This window comes from Balaenoptera borealis (assembly GCF_965194805.1).
Source record: "Balaenoptera borealis genome assembly, chromosome: 3".
Lineage (NCBI taxonomy): Eukaryota > Metazoa > Chordata > Mammalia > Artiodactyla > Balaenopteridae > Balaenoptera > Balaenoptera borealis.
Window position 1 is genome coordinate 135,092,204 of NC_138866.1, and position 14,084 is coordinate 135,106,287.

The following is a 14,084-nucleotide window of genomic DNA, read 5'->3' on the forward strand; positions in this document are numbered from 1 at the left end:
GTTTGGTACAAGAGAAAATATGACAGTGCCTTTTTCATAGTGCGAGTGGGTGTAGTACCTCAGGACTCCAAGCCCAGCACTTGGCACAGTCAACATTACGTTTGCTGAATGAGTGCACAAATGAACAAACAAGTTTGCCCTGACCTCTGACAAGTGTACACTAGACTGACTGGTTGTGATTTGACCTACTACAGTCATTTTCCATCAATCAATAAATATTTATTGAGCTCCTCCTGTGTGCCAGGTCTAAGCACTGGAATACAGGACAAAGCAGATGAAGTTTCTGCTCTCATGGAGCTTATATTTCTTAGGTGCCTAATCTTGTTCTCTGCATACTTCTTTCCCATCTCTCTTCAAAGTTTTATTCATTTACTCATTCATTCAATATGTATTTCTCTACCACCTCTTATGTGTCAGACCCTATTTGTCCATTTATTCACAAAAATTTACTGTATACCTAATGTGTGCCAGGCGCTGTGCAAGTGCTGGGGGCACAGATGGGAAAACTACAGCCTCTGCCTCAAAGGAATTCATGGTCTGGTTGGGGAGATAGATGGATAATGGTAATCAGCATAAGTTCTGTGACAAACACAAGCTCAGGTGATATAGATGCAAAGCATGGGGAGTGAGGGGAGGAGGGATGGGCATTGACCCTGGAGTTGGAGGAGGGACAGCACTTAAGGCATGCTTTTTGGGATGGGAGTTATTTGGATTGCACTGATAACAGTACTTAGGAGCTGGCCCCAGGTAGGAGAGAGGGCAATAGCGTTCTGGGCAGAGGTGGCAGATGGGCAAGAGTTGCGGGTCTGAGGGTGCACAGGCTGTTTGGGGAACTATATGGAACTATCTGGGATGGAGGCTTTAGTTACACAGGGCAGCAAATGAGGTTGGATTATGGACAGGAGCTGGGACCAGAAGGTGTTCAACACCCAGGAAAAGTTTAGATTTTCTCCTCAGGGTGCTGGAGACTGTCATAGGATTATAAGCAGAAGAGGGCCATGAGCAAGTCTGAGTTTCTGGAATGATCCCTCAGACCTCAGATAACTAGGTGGTGGAGGAAGAGAAGGGAGGTAAACTGCAGGAGGGCCAGTTTGCAGGATGTTTGCAATAATCCTGGCAAGGGCCTGAAATATGGCAGAGTCAGTAGAAATGCTGAGATCTTTTTTTTTTTTATTTGAAGTATAGTTGATTTACAATGTTGTGTTAATTTCTGCTATACAGCAAAGTGATTCAGTTATTCATATATATACATTCTTTTTTTAATATTCTTTTCCATTATGGTTTATCATAGGATATTGATTATAGTTCTCTGTGCTATACAGTAGGACCTTGTTACCTATATCTATATCTATCTATATATAAATATATATATATATTCTATATATATTAGTTTGCATCTGCTAATCCCAAACTCCCAGTCCATCCCTCCCCCAATCCCCTTCCCCTTGGCAACCACCTGTCTGTTCTCTATGTCTGTGATTCTGTTTCTGTTTCATAGATAGGTTCATTTGTGTCATATTTTAGAATCCACACATAAGTGATATCATATGGTATTTGTCTTTCTCTCTCTGACTTACTTCACTTAGTATGATAATCTCTAGTTGCAAAATGCTGAGATCTTTTGATAAGAATTTGGAAATATGAATCAATGAAACCTGGTAACTGGGGGGGACATAGGGGTTGGAGAGGCAAGAGTGAGCCAGAGAGGGGTGTGTGGAATTCCTGACTTAGGGCTCAGCCAGCCTGGGTGACCCAAGGCTTGTCAGAGCCCTTTGTTATTGTAATGAATACAGGAAGAAGAGCAAGATTATGGTGAGAAGGTGTGAATTCGGTTTTGAAGGTGTGCTTATTCATTATGCAGCAGATATTTATTTAGTACCTACTATGTGCCAGGCTGTGTGCTATGTCAGCCTCAGCTGGCAGCCTTTCTCAACCAGAGGTCTGCAAGAGAACTAAGCCCTAATGCCCTAAGGCATTTGGTATATATATATATATATATATATATATATATATATATATACACACTATTATTATTAATTTGTATTGGAGTATGGCTGCTTTGCAATGTTGTGTTAGCCTCCACTGCACAACAAAATGAATCAGCCATACATGTACAGATATCCCCTCCCTTTTGGACTTCCCTCCCATTTAGGTTACCACAGTGCATTAGGTAGAGTTCCCTGTGCTATACAGTATGTTCCCATCAGTTGTCTATTTTGTACATAGTATCAACACTGTATATGTGTCAATCCCAGTCTCCCAATTCCTCCCACCCCATCCCTTTCCCCCTTGGTATCCATACATTTGTTCTCTACATTTCTGTCTCTATTTCTGCTTTGCAAATAAGATCATCTATACCATTTTTCTAGATTCCACATATATGTGTTATTATACGATATTTACTTTTCTCTTTCTGACTTACTTCACTCTGTATGACACTCTCTAGGTCCATCCATGTATCTACAAATGACCCAATTTTATTCCTTTTTATGGCTGAGTAATATTCCATTGTATATATGTGCCACATCTTCTTTATCCATTTGCTGGATAAAGAAGACAGACATTTAGGTTGTTGATAGACATCTAGGTTGCTTCCATGTCCTGGCTATTGTAAATAGTGCTGCTATGAACATTGGGGTGCATGTGTTTTTTTGAATTGTGGTTTTCTCTGGGTATATGCCCAGTAGTGGGATTGTTGGGTCATACGGTAGTTCTATTTTTAGTTTTTTAAGGAACCTGCGTACTGTTTTCCATAGTGGCTGTATCAATTTACATTCCCACCAACAGTGTATGAAGGTTCCCTTTTCTCCACACCCTCTCCAGCATTTATTGTTTGTAGGTTTTTTGATGATGGCCATTCTGACTGGTGAGAGGTGATACCTCATTGTAGTTTTGATTTGCATTTCTCTAATAATTAGTGATGTTGAGCATCTTTTCATGTGTTTGTTGGACATCTGCATTTGGTGTATATAAAGAATTAACTTCTCTTCTATGCATCTAGAATGATATCAAAGCATTTTTTGTGTTCTGCCGTTCAGATGAGGAATCCTTGGATTCAGCAGTGAACAGTACAAACAGCTTGCCTGCCCTCATGGAGCTGAGGGGACATTGTAAATAAACCAGTGAAGTAGAGATTGTGCTAAGTGCTATGGAGGAAACAGAGTGGGCCTATCTTAGGTGAGGGAGGGCCTCACTGAGGAGGTGACATCTGAGCTGACACCTAAAGATGAGAAGGAGCCAGCACGGAGGAGCTGAGGGAAAGGAGTTCTAGGGAGAGGGAACAGCAGCCATAAAATTTATAAGTTTGGCACGAGCGTGACTATGTTTGAAGTGATGAGAGGAAGCTTCAGGCTGACGTGAAATGTAGTTGGAGAGGCAGCTTACCTGCCTTGCAGGTCTCAAGTTAAGTGCTCTAGGAAGCCTTAAAGTGTTTTTAGGAAAGTATTAATATGATGTAATTTGCTTCTTAAAATACCATTCTTTGGTAATTTTTTATTTTAAAATACTTTCAGACTTAACAGAAAAGTTACAAGATATACCAGTTGTTAACATTTACTTTATTTCTTTATTTCTCACTCTCTCTCTCTGTCATTATTTTTCTGAATATCTGAGAGTAAGTCACAAATGTATGATCCTTTACCCCTAAATACGTCAGTGCCTATTTCCCAAGAATAAAGGATATTCTCCGGAACCTAACCATAGTACAATGATTGAAATTAGGAAATTAATATCGATATATATTATTATCTAATCTACAAACATTATCCATATTTCTCTAATTATCTCAATAATATCTTTTATAGAAAAAAAAATCAGCCATGGTCCAATCCATGAAATCATGTTGACTATAGTCAACAGTTAGAGCAGTTACTTAGCCTGTCTTTATCTTTCACAATCTTAGTCTTTGTGAAAAAAACTATATTAGTCTGTTTGGGTTGCTGTAATAGAATACCACAGACTGGGTGGCCTACACAACAGAAATGTACTCCTCGCAGTTCTGGAGACTGGAAGTCCAAGATCAAGGTGCCAGCAGGGCTGGTGTCTGGTGAGAGCTCTCCCCTTGGGTTGCAGACCACCACCTTCTAGCTGTGTCCTCACATGGCCTCTTCTTTGTGCGTGTGGGGGAAGGGGGAGAGAAAGGTGTCTCTTCTTATAAGTACACTAATCCTATTGATCAGGGCCCCACCTTTATAACCTCATTTGACCCTAATTACAGCCTTAGAGGCCCTATCTCCAAATACTACAGTGAGAGTTAGGGCTTCAATATATGAATTTGGCAGGGTCCACAAATATACACTCCAATTATTTTGTAGAATACCTCCCAATTTGAATTTGTCATGTGTTTCCTTATGATTAGATTCAGATTATGCATTTTGGGCAGGAATCCCACAGACCTGACATAGGGCCCTTCTCAGTGCATCATATTAGGAGGCATACGATGTCGTTTGTCTCATTACTATGAGGCTAAATTTGATCGCTTGGTTAAGGAGCTATCTGGCAGGTTTTTTCACTGTAGAATTATTATTCTTCCCTTTGTAATTAATATTTTGTGGGGAGATTCATTGATACTGTGAACATATCCTATTCCTCATTAAAACTTCACCCCATAGTTTATAGCATCCATTGATGATTCTCACCTGAATTAGCTATTACTACGATGTTTGTCAAATGGTGATTCTCTGACTTCAGCATTCTTTCAACATTTATTTGTTGGCATTCTTTTTATGAGGAAGAGCTTTTCCTTCTTCACACTTTATTGTTCATTTATTTATATCAGTATGGGTTCAAGAAATCCTGTTTTACAAATATGTTACAATCCATTATCATCATCAAAACTTAAATTATTTTGTATTTGCCAGTGGGAGCCCCTTCAAGCTGGCTTCTGAGTCCTTGATATGCCTCCATGATTCTTTCCTTAATTTCCGACACAATAAGATTTTTCAGGTTCATCTTGTATTTCCCTGCTCCAGCTGTGGATTCAGGGAATGCTAGTTCCTCTTAGAAGAGAATAGTATTGATATTTAGACACCAAGATCTGGGTATTAAATACCCATTTTAAAATATGTATGGCTAGACTTACTGATCCTCAGAGTTGCATATTTTAATATTAAGAAGTTTAAGAAATTCAGGTAACTCAAGAATGATGTTGTGGGAAGAGATCTGGACTTTGCATCAAGCCAATAAACACATGAAGATGTTCAGCCTCACTAGCTTTGCGGAAAAAAAAATACAAACTAAAACAAGGAGAAATGAGTTAACTGACAAATTGGCAAGTTAAACCCCAACTAGTGCTTGGCTCTGTGTAAGGGGCATTCCCTGCTCACACACCATGCTGTAAGGGAGGTATGGATGGAAGCAGCCTCTCGAGGAAGCACTACAGCAAACTCTAGCAAAGCCTCAGGATTTTGCACATCCTTTACCCTATTGTCACGTTGGAATTCATTCTAAGAAAATGCTTATGGGGCTTCCCTGGTGGCGCAGTGGTTAAGAATCCTCCTGCCAATGCAGGGGGACACAGGTTCGAGCCCTGGTCCGGGAAGATCCCACATGCCATGGAGCAACTAAGCCCGTGCGCCACAACTACTGAGCCCACGTGCCACAACTACTGAAGCCCGTGCACCTAGAGCCCGTGCTCTGCAACAAGAGAAGCCACCGCAATGAGAAGCTTGCGCACGGCAACAAAGAGTAGCCCCTGCTCGCCGCAACTACAGAAAGCCTGCATTCAGCATCAAAGACCCAATGCGGCCAAAAGTAAATAATAAAATAAAATAAATAAATTTATATCTATAAAAAAAAGAATGCTATAAAAAAAAGAAAAAGAAAATGCTTATGGATATGAGCAAATCTATCCACACAGGATGTTCAGAGAGAAAAAATTTTAAAACAACTTAAGTGCTCAATAGCTATTGGTTGAGTAACTCACTTATAATATATCCATACAATAAAATACTATGCAGCCATAAAAAATTATTATCATAGAAGATGACATGGAGAAACGTTCACAAATTGTGAAAAGTTGCAAACCTATATGTAGCTTATAAGCCTATTTTTAAAAAGAAAAAATATGTATAGATAGATTCATAGGAATGAAGGATAGAGAGAAATTTAGCTGCCTAGTTGTCTCTAAGAGGTGAGATGGCAGGTGATTTTTTATTATTTTTTATTTTTTTTGCTCACCTGTATTTTGATAATGAGCATGTATTACTTTTGTAATAAGAAAAATGTTACTATAGGAAAAAGCCACATCTCCATCTTCCTTCATCACTGGAGTGAGCACAGTGTTCCCCAGCCTCTCTTGCTAGGTCAGAAAAGCGACTGTCCTGTGGTCAACTGTCTGGGTATGCATTTTTTGTCAAGAGGAATGTTGTTTCAAGGTGAAAGTGTTTCTAACTCACATGGGAACTTTGTGGAAGTGCAGGTCCTTTGAGATTAGGCATTTACCGGGGGAGTAGGGGTGGGGGGTGTACTGGGTCTTCTACTGGGTCTTTTCCACAACTCTGTCCTTGTTCTTACAGTTCTTCCTCTGCTTTGCCCCCTTCAGCTTTGTACCTCCCACCTCCTCTTTTGCTATTCCAGCTATCTATTACTGTATCACACTCTAAGACTTAGTGGCATAAAACAAAAACAACCATTTAGTTTGCTCATGAATGCACAATTTGTGCAGAGCTCAGTGAGATCTGGTCAGCTCTGCTCCATGCAGCATCAGCTGGGCTCAACAGATGTGGAGAATCCAACTCCAGGGTGGCGTAGTCCCGCGGCTGACCGATTAATGCTGCCACCAGCACATTTCCATGTAGGCCTCTCCGTGGGGCCGCTTAGGCTTCCTCAGGGAATGGTGGTTAGGTTATTAGTCTTCTGGGGTTGCTATGGCAAAATACCTCAGACTGGGTGGCTTCAACAAAGGAAGTTTATTTTCTCACAATTCTGGAGCCTAGAAGTCTAAGGTCAAGGTGTTGGCAGGGTTGATTTTATTCAGAGGTCTCGCTCCTTGACTTGCAAATGCCTGCCCTCCCACTGTGTCCTCACAATGTGTTTCTCTGTGTGTGCCCATTCCTAGTGTCCCTTTCTCTTCTTACAAGGACACCAGTCATATTAGATTAGGGCCCCATCCTGATAGCCTCATTTTAACTTATTCACCTCTTTAAAGGCCATCTCTCCAAATACAGTTATATTCTGAAGTACCTAGGACTCCAACATATGAATTTGGAGGTGGGAGACACAATTCAGCCCATAACAAGTTCCAAGAGTGAGTAAAAAGTGGAAACTGCCAGTTCTTTAAGAACTGGGTCTAAAAAGTGGCGCTGCATCATTTCCTCCATGTTCTTTTGGCCAAACAGTCATAAAACCCAGATTCAAAGAAAAGGGGACATAGACCACCATCTCTGTATGGAAGGAGTGTCAAAGAATTTTGGAGCCGTATTTTAAAACCACCAGTCTTGCTTTGAGTGTATTGCTGCTCTAAGCTGACCTGGAGCTGGAATCCATGGTTCGCTATTCTCTTTGTCCTGGCTCCGGATGAAAATGTGCTTTAATCCTTTAATGAAATCTGTTTGTAAAGTCCTGCTGACCTCATTTGCTGTGCTAATATCCCAGCTGCTAAAGAAGGTGTTTGAATTGAGAACTAACAGGTATTATTTGAAAACTATCACCATTCGCCCACTTGTTGTGCCTGAATATGTAGTAGCTGTTCATTGACGGGCAGCGTCTTTACTCCATAACATTTTTCACTATTTACTATAAATTTAAATGCACTATAAATTTTACTGGTTTTTTATGTATATTGTCTATTTCACCCAACCAGATGAATACCCTGCCATCCAAGACAGATCTTTGTTTTGTTCTCTAATGTATCACAAGTCCTTAAAACCATGCCCAGCCCATAATCGACACTCAATAAGTGTATATTGAATGGATAAATATACAAGTTGATTTTGTGCTTTGTTGTCTAACTGGTGAGCCCATTTCCCTTCCTCCAGTATAAACAGGCTCTCCAGGAGCTTGTGCGCTGTGTGGCGCTGACGAGGATCTGCTATGGTGACTCACACTGGAAACTGGCGGAGGCGCATGTTAATCTGGCTCAGGGCTACCTCCAGCTGAAAGGTGAGTCTGCCTCAGGCTGAGGAGGATCGGCTGGTTGGTTTCTGCTCTTTTCCTCAAATTTGACTTAACTTTAGAAGGATCAGGTTTTCTTGGACCTTCTCCTCTCTACACATTGAGAGCCATTTCCTCTCACAAAGAGTCAATAAGATTTTTTAATACAATATGTAAAAAAGAGAAGGAAGACTTTAGCCCTTCTGAGCTTTGTTTTTTATGATCTTAAATGTAGTTCTTAGGAGATAATTAATTTGTTAGCTTTGAAGGCATTGTAGAAATGGCCCAGGGCGTGGAGTTGGGGCCTAAAATAGTATCCATTCACATATGTATTGATGGAAAGTCTCTTGCCTATAAGTGACACCCCCCCCACAAAAAAAATAAAGGGCTAAATCAAGCTGGCAATAAACAAAAGGTAATTCATTGGCCCATACACTTAAAAATCCAGGGGTAAAACTTACTGTAGACTTAGCCAGATCCACGTTTTGAAACATTGTGATCAGATTTCCATTCCTCCCTTTTCGCACCACTTGACTCTGTTTTTCTCTGTATTGGCTCCATTCTTAGCCAAACTTTGCCCACATGGTGGCAGCAAGGTTGCCAGCAGCTTTAGGTTTCCCTCCTCAGCATTCCCAGGAAAACAAGAGTGTCTCTCCTCCAAAATCTCAGGGTTTGGGTATTCTTATTGGGCTGATGTGGGTCGTATGCCAAAGACAAGAAAGAGTCTGATTAGCTAGACCTGCCTTTTGGCTCCACTGGATCCTTGGGGAGAGGCTGGCCTTGGCTAAATCACAAGGACTGAGTGTGCAGGGGCTGGGCATCCTCAAAAGAAAACAGGGGAAGGGAGAATGGATGCAGAGAAGGCAAAAACATGGACTGGCAACCTAGGACAAGAGGTACAAGAGTACATAGCTGTACTCTGTTTCTTCAATTGAAAAGCGATGATAATGATGATGATATGATGGCACTGACTTCCCAGGATTGGCCCAGTGAATAAATAAACAAACAGAAGTGAAAAACACCACAATGCTAAGCACACAATTGCCACCCAATAAATTTAGCCGAATCTGATTATAGATTGCTCCTACCTGTTAGATCAAAGACTATTAGAGCCAGAGGGGACCTTGGAGATCATCTGGTTCAAACCATACCCCTATACCCCCTATTTTCTAGATTCAGAGGAAACAACTAGTTTGAGTTGAAACAGCTTGCCCCAGGTCACACTGTTAATAGATAGCTGATCTGAGACTCAGATCTAGGATTTTGGTTGCCAGTACCAGTGTCCTAGCATCGGGGATTTTTTTTTAACGATGTTTTTCTTCCACAGTCTGCTACCTTTCTGCATTATAGTCTTTTTTTCTCAATTTAAAGTAAAAGCAGTATCTACTATTTATTAAGGTCTTATTGAGTGCCAGGCACCATGCTATTTTCCATGTATAATTTCCTTCAATCTTCACTACAGTGCTATGAGGTGGGTAATGTTATTATTCCTGTCTACAGTCGAGGAAGCTGGGGCCAACATTTCAGGTAAGTGTTGGAGCAGGGAATTCACTCTGGGCAGTCTGATTTCAGAACTAGTGTTCTTGAACCTCAACCCATGCTGCCTCTTGTAGATTGAGTTCAAGTTTCTTGAGGAAATGGACCAAAATTCATCATGTCTTTTATAATGTTGCATACATTGTTGGCACTAATAGATTTCTGGTAGGTTGATTGTGTACTTTTAAAAAAAATAAGACAAAATTCTGTAAGTGTTCCTATAGGAATAGCATACCCTGGATTTTCTCCCTCAGAAAATATATTCTGTTTTATAGACATAGGAACAGAATGAATTTCATAATTTGACAGCTCTTTTTAGAGATTTGAGATACAATTCCATGTAATGAAGAATGTAAGACCAGGAGTATTAGGATGTGGGTGGAAGGGTGTGTCATTGTGGGGAAGAAGATGGGGATGTGGGAAAATGAAAAAACCTGAAACCTAAATAGTGATCCTCAGTGTCACCTTTACCACAAATGCATACGCCAATGGAAGAACGCTGGAACCCACTGGGAATTAGTTCTTGGTAATAACTTTTTTTAAACTTCATTTGATTCATATCAGTCTATTACCACATAGAAATAAGAGATTGTAGCACATCAGCCCCTTACCTCATTGGAATTGTTTGTCAGTTTTTATAGATATTGTCATATTTGTATTATGTTAAAATAACTCTCTAAAGTTATGATTATGGATGGATGAGCAGAAGATTCAGAATTTTTAGTATTTCATTAAGATTGCTGTCACAAAGCCAGGATTAAAATTCATGAATATTTTATTTCCTGCCCAGAATGCTGTAGTCTTTGTATTCCGTTTGTTTTTTTATAATTATTCATAACACTTTACGTCTGATATTGGTGAAGTTTCAAAGCTGTTCAATTCCTGCTCATTCTGTTTATTTCTAAAAAGACCATTTTGGGAAAAATTTTTTATCTTGAGTCCTAGGTGTGAAACACTTCTTTGTTTCTTATAGTCATGATGGTATTTCATGCTGTCCCGATATATCTCCATGTGCCACTTGATGATATATGAAGGAGACCTCATTAGATTCCCTGGCCAGAGATAACTATATTCCTATCCAGCTGAAATGAAAGAGAAACTGAGACTTCTTTTTCTTTGTCCACAGGACTGTCACTGCAAGCAAAACAACATGCGGAAAAAGCCAAAGAAATCCTCACCAACGCCATTGTGCGTCCCTACAATGACAATACAGATGTTTTCAAGTGTTCGGTTGAGTTATTCCATACCATGGGGAGAGCCTTACTCTCCCTTCAAAAGTATCCTTTTGCCTCTAATCTTTACAAATAGAAATACTGTTCATAATGCTTATATTTAATTTTTAAGGCCAAATCAAAAGCTGACAGGTGACTCAGGAAGGGTGATGGGAAGTATGAGAGCCAAGGATGTCCAGGAACTAGGGCCCCAGAATGTAGCACCAAGTGTAAAGTTTCCTGAACACAACTCAGGTTTAAGGAAGCTTCAGAGAATTTGACAAAAGCAGAGAGACTTTCAAAGGAGCTGCTGCAATGTGGAAGGATTATAAAGGAAGAATGGATAGAAATTCAAACGCAGATCAAATTGTCATTTGCACAGTAAGTTTTCAGTTTAGGACATTTTGTATACGTGATTCCTGGAGGTTCTTTGCCAGAAGACTCTGTCTTCAGGCAGGAGGAGCTTCTGCATGGTGCTGTGTCGGTGGCTTCTCCATGGCCATTGTCCAGAAGTAAAAGAGGAGGACGACAGTCACGTCAGAGCAGCCACAACCAAGGCATGTACGTCAGTGGCACTCTTCACTAAGTGTGTAGTGCTCTCATACCCACCCCTGGGTCCTAGAGTCCTGATGTCATTCTCTTGACTTTCTATTTCTTGCCTGCTCTCCCTGCCCCTCTCCTCCTGCCCTTGTTTCCTTCCCTCCCCTCCCCACACCCCCATCTTCCTTTTTTCCCCTACTGTTCTAGTCTAAAATATTTCAATACATTGATTTTACGATTAAGGCCTCAAAGGAGAAAGATCTTAGAGGTATCTGAAAGATCTTAGAGGTATCTGAATATCTCATGAGAATGAGAAGATTGTTCCTTTTTCTCCCTACCCCCAACCCACACTCACCAAATAAACCCAGGTGGAAGAGATATAATGGTTGGAGCCTGAGGGAGAAGGGGCTTTGGGTAGTCAGCACATTTATCCCTCTCCAAAGGCCAACCCCAAGCCAATTCCCCAGAGCAGTGGGGTGACAGAGGATGTACCCATTCTTTGGAAGGATGTGTTTGTGGGAGGAAGAGGGCAGAGAAAGGTCTATTCTAGAAGAGGCAGAGAATCCCCAGCAGACCTATGCAGCGGCCTTTAACCAAGCCTGGAAGAATTCAGTGTAAATTAATAATCAGACTGCACATATAGGTTGATTCCCAAGAGAACTCAGGGACCCAATGGACTCATTTTAAGAAGGAAAGGGCCTTGAAGGAGCACACCTAATGCTTCCATATGAATGGAAGCTGGGAAGGACTAACTCTGACTCATGCTTTTAAAGATATTTTTGTGATCATAAGTCCACTCTTGTTAATTTGTTTGTTTGGGAGTGTTTTTGGATATGAAGTGCAGAGAATTCATCTGTCCATGAAAACCTTTGGTACACTTTTTTTTTTTAACATTTTTTAAAATTAATTAATCTATTTTTGGCTGAGTTGGGTCTTCATTGTTGCGCGCGGGCTTTCTCTAGTTGTGGCAAGGGTGGGGGGCTACTCTTCTTTGCGGTGCATGGGCTTCTCATTGAGGTGGCTTCTCTTGTTGCGGAGCATGGGCTCTAGGCACGTGGGCTTCAGTAGTTGTGGCACGAGGGCTCAGTAGTTGTGGCATGCAGGCTCTAGAGCGCAGGCTCAGTAGTTGTGGCACATGGGCTTACGTGATCCGCGGCATGTGGGATCTTCCCAAACTGGGCTCGAACCCATGTCTCCTGCATTGGCAGGAGGATTCTTAACCACTGCGCCACCAGGGAAGTCCCTGATATGCTTTTTTAAATTGATTTTTTCCTTCCATCTCTGATCCTTACTCTCATTCTGTCACATACAGATCATAGATAACCTTTTTAAACAATGATTTATGTCTTTAAATATGTATCTCTGAATAATAAATAGCATTGTTTTCTGTATTTATACGTTTTAGGTTTGTATAAATTTGCAGTATGTGTCTCACTCTGTTTCTCACTTTTGTCCACTCAGCACTGTTTTTAGTTGTTGCTGCTGGCTACTTTGTTGTGCTCCATAGAATGCATCTGCCATCCTGTGCTTGTCTGTTCTCCTAGCAGTGGGCATTCAGCTCATCCCCAGCTCCCAGCTGCCACAGTGGTGCTGCCATGAACATCCCTGTGCAACTCCACTTAGGAGGCTCAGAGAGACTTTTCTGAGTTTATACTCTAAGGGTAGGATTGCATGGTCACAGGGTACACTCATACTTCAAGTTCACCACATACTGGCCAATTGCTACACCCATCTGCATTCCCACTTGTGGGGTACATGGGTTCCTGTTTTCTCACATCCCCAACAATGTTTGGCATTGTTGGTCTTTCTAACCTTTGCCACCTTGATGCATATATGTGCTATTTAATTACTTTTAAATTCTACTTACATTTCTCTTATTAGTGATTTTGAGTACCTCTTCATATACTGCTTAGCCATTGGATTCCCCTTCTGTGAATAGCCTGTTAGCATTCTTTCTCATTTTTCTTTTGGAGTTTCCTGTGCTTTTCTTATTGATAATTGAGATTTTCTTATATATTATAAATTAGCGATATTACAAATATTTTCTTATATCTATCGCTCATTTATTAATTTTGTCTGTGGTGTTCTTCATGGCATGGAACTTAATTTTTCTAGAGTCAAATTCATTAATTTTTAACCTTATGATTTATGCTTTGAGAGTTTATTTAGAAAGCCTTTCTCACCCAAATATCAAAGATATTCTCCAAAATGTCCATGTGAGTCTTGCTTTAACCTATCCCACATGTTTTAATATGTAACACTATCACTCACATAACTTAGTTTATAAATTACTCTTTAATCCAGATATTATTCAAATGATATGTGTTCTAGTTTGCATATATATGGGGTTTTTCAAGATATTCTGATGTTACTGATTTCTAATTTTACTGTATTGTGGGCAGAAACATATTTGTATAGTATCAACTCTTTGAAATTTACTGAAGCTTCCTTTGTGACCTAGTCCATAGTCAATTTTTGTGAATGTTCCAAGTATGCTACAAAAGGAAATTGTATTCTTTACCTGTTGTGTTTAAGGTTCTAATAAATCTGTATTAGGGTAACTTTATTAATTCTGTTACTCAGATTTATATATATATTTATCTTTTGGCAATTTGATACGTTAGTTTTTAAGGTAAGTGTGCTTAAATTTCGAACTATAATTATTGATCCATCTGTAGCTTCCCATGGTTCTGCCAGTCATTTTTT

The 14,084-nt window shown here is 40.3% G+C and overlaps 1 protein-coding gene across 3 annotated transcripts in view; it reads left to right on the forward strand.

The window, feature by feature from the left end:
* TTC23 (tetratricopeptide repeat domain 23) overlaps positions 1-14,084 on the forward strand; it is a 113,587-nt gene that overhangs the window by 34,301 nt on the left and 65,202 nt on the right. For all 3 annotated transcript variants that reach the window (XM_082387090.1, XM_082387092.1, XM_082387091.1), the window contains exons 3-5: positions 7,977-8,100; positions 10,754-10,904; positions 11,094-11,219. In XM_082387090.1, the coding sequence (XP_082243216.1) occupies positions 7,977-8,100; positions 10,754-10,904; positions 11,094-11,219 (401 nt within the window). The remainder of the gene's footprint in view (positions 1-7,976; positions 8,101-10,753; positions 10,905-11,093; positions 11,220-14,084) is intronic.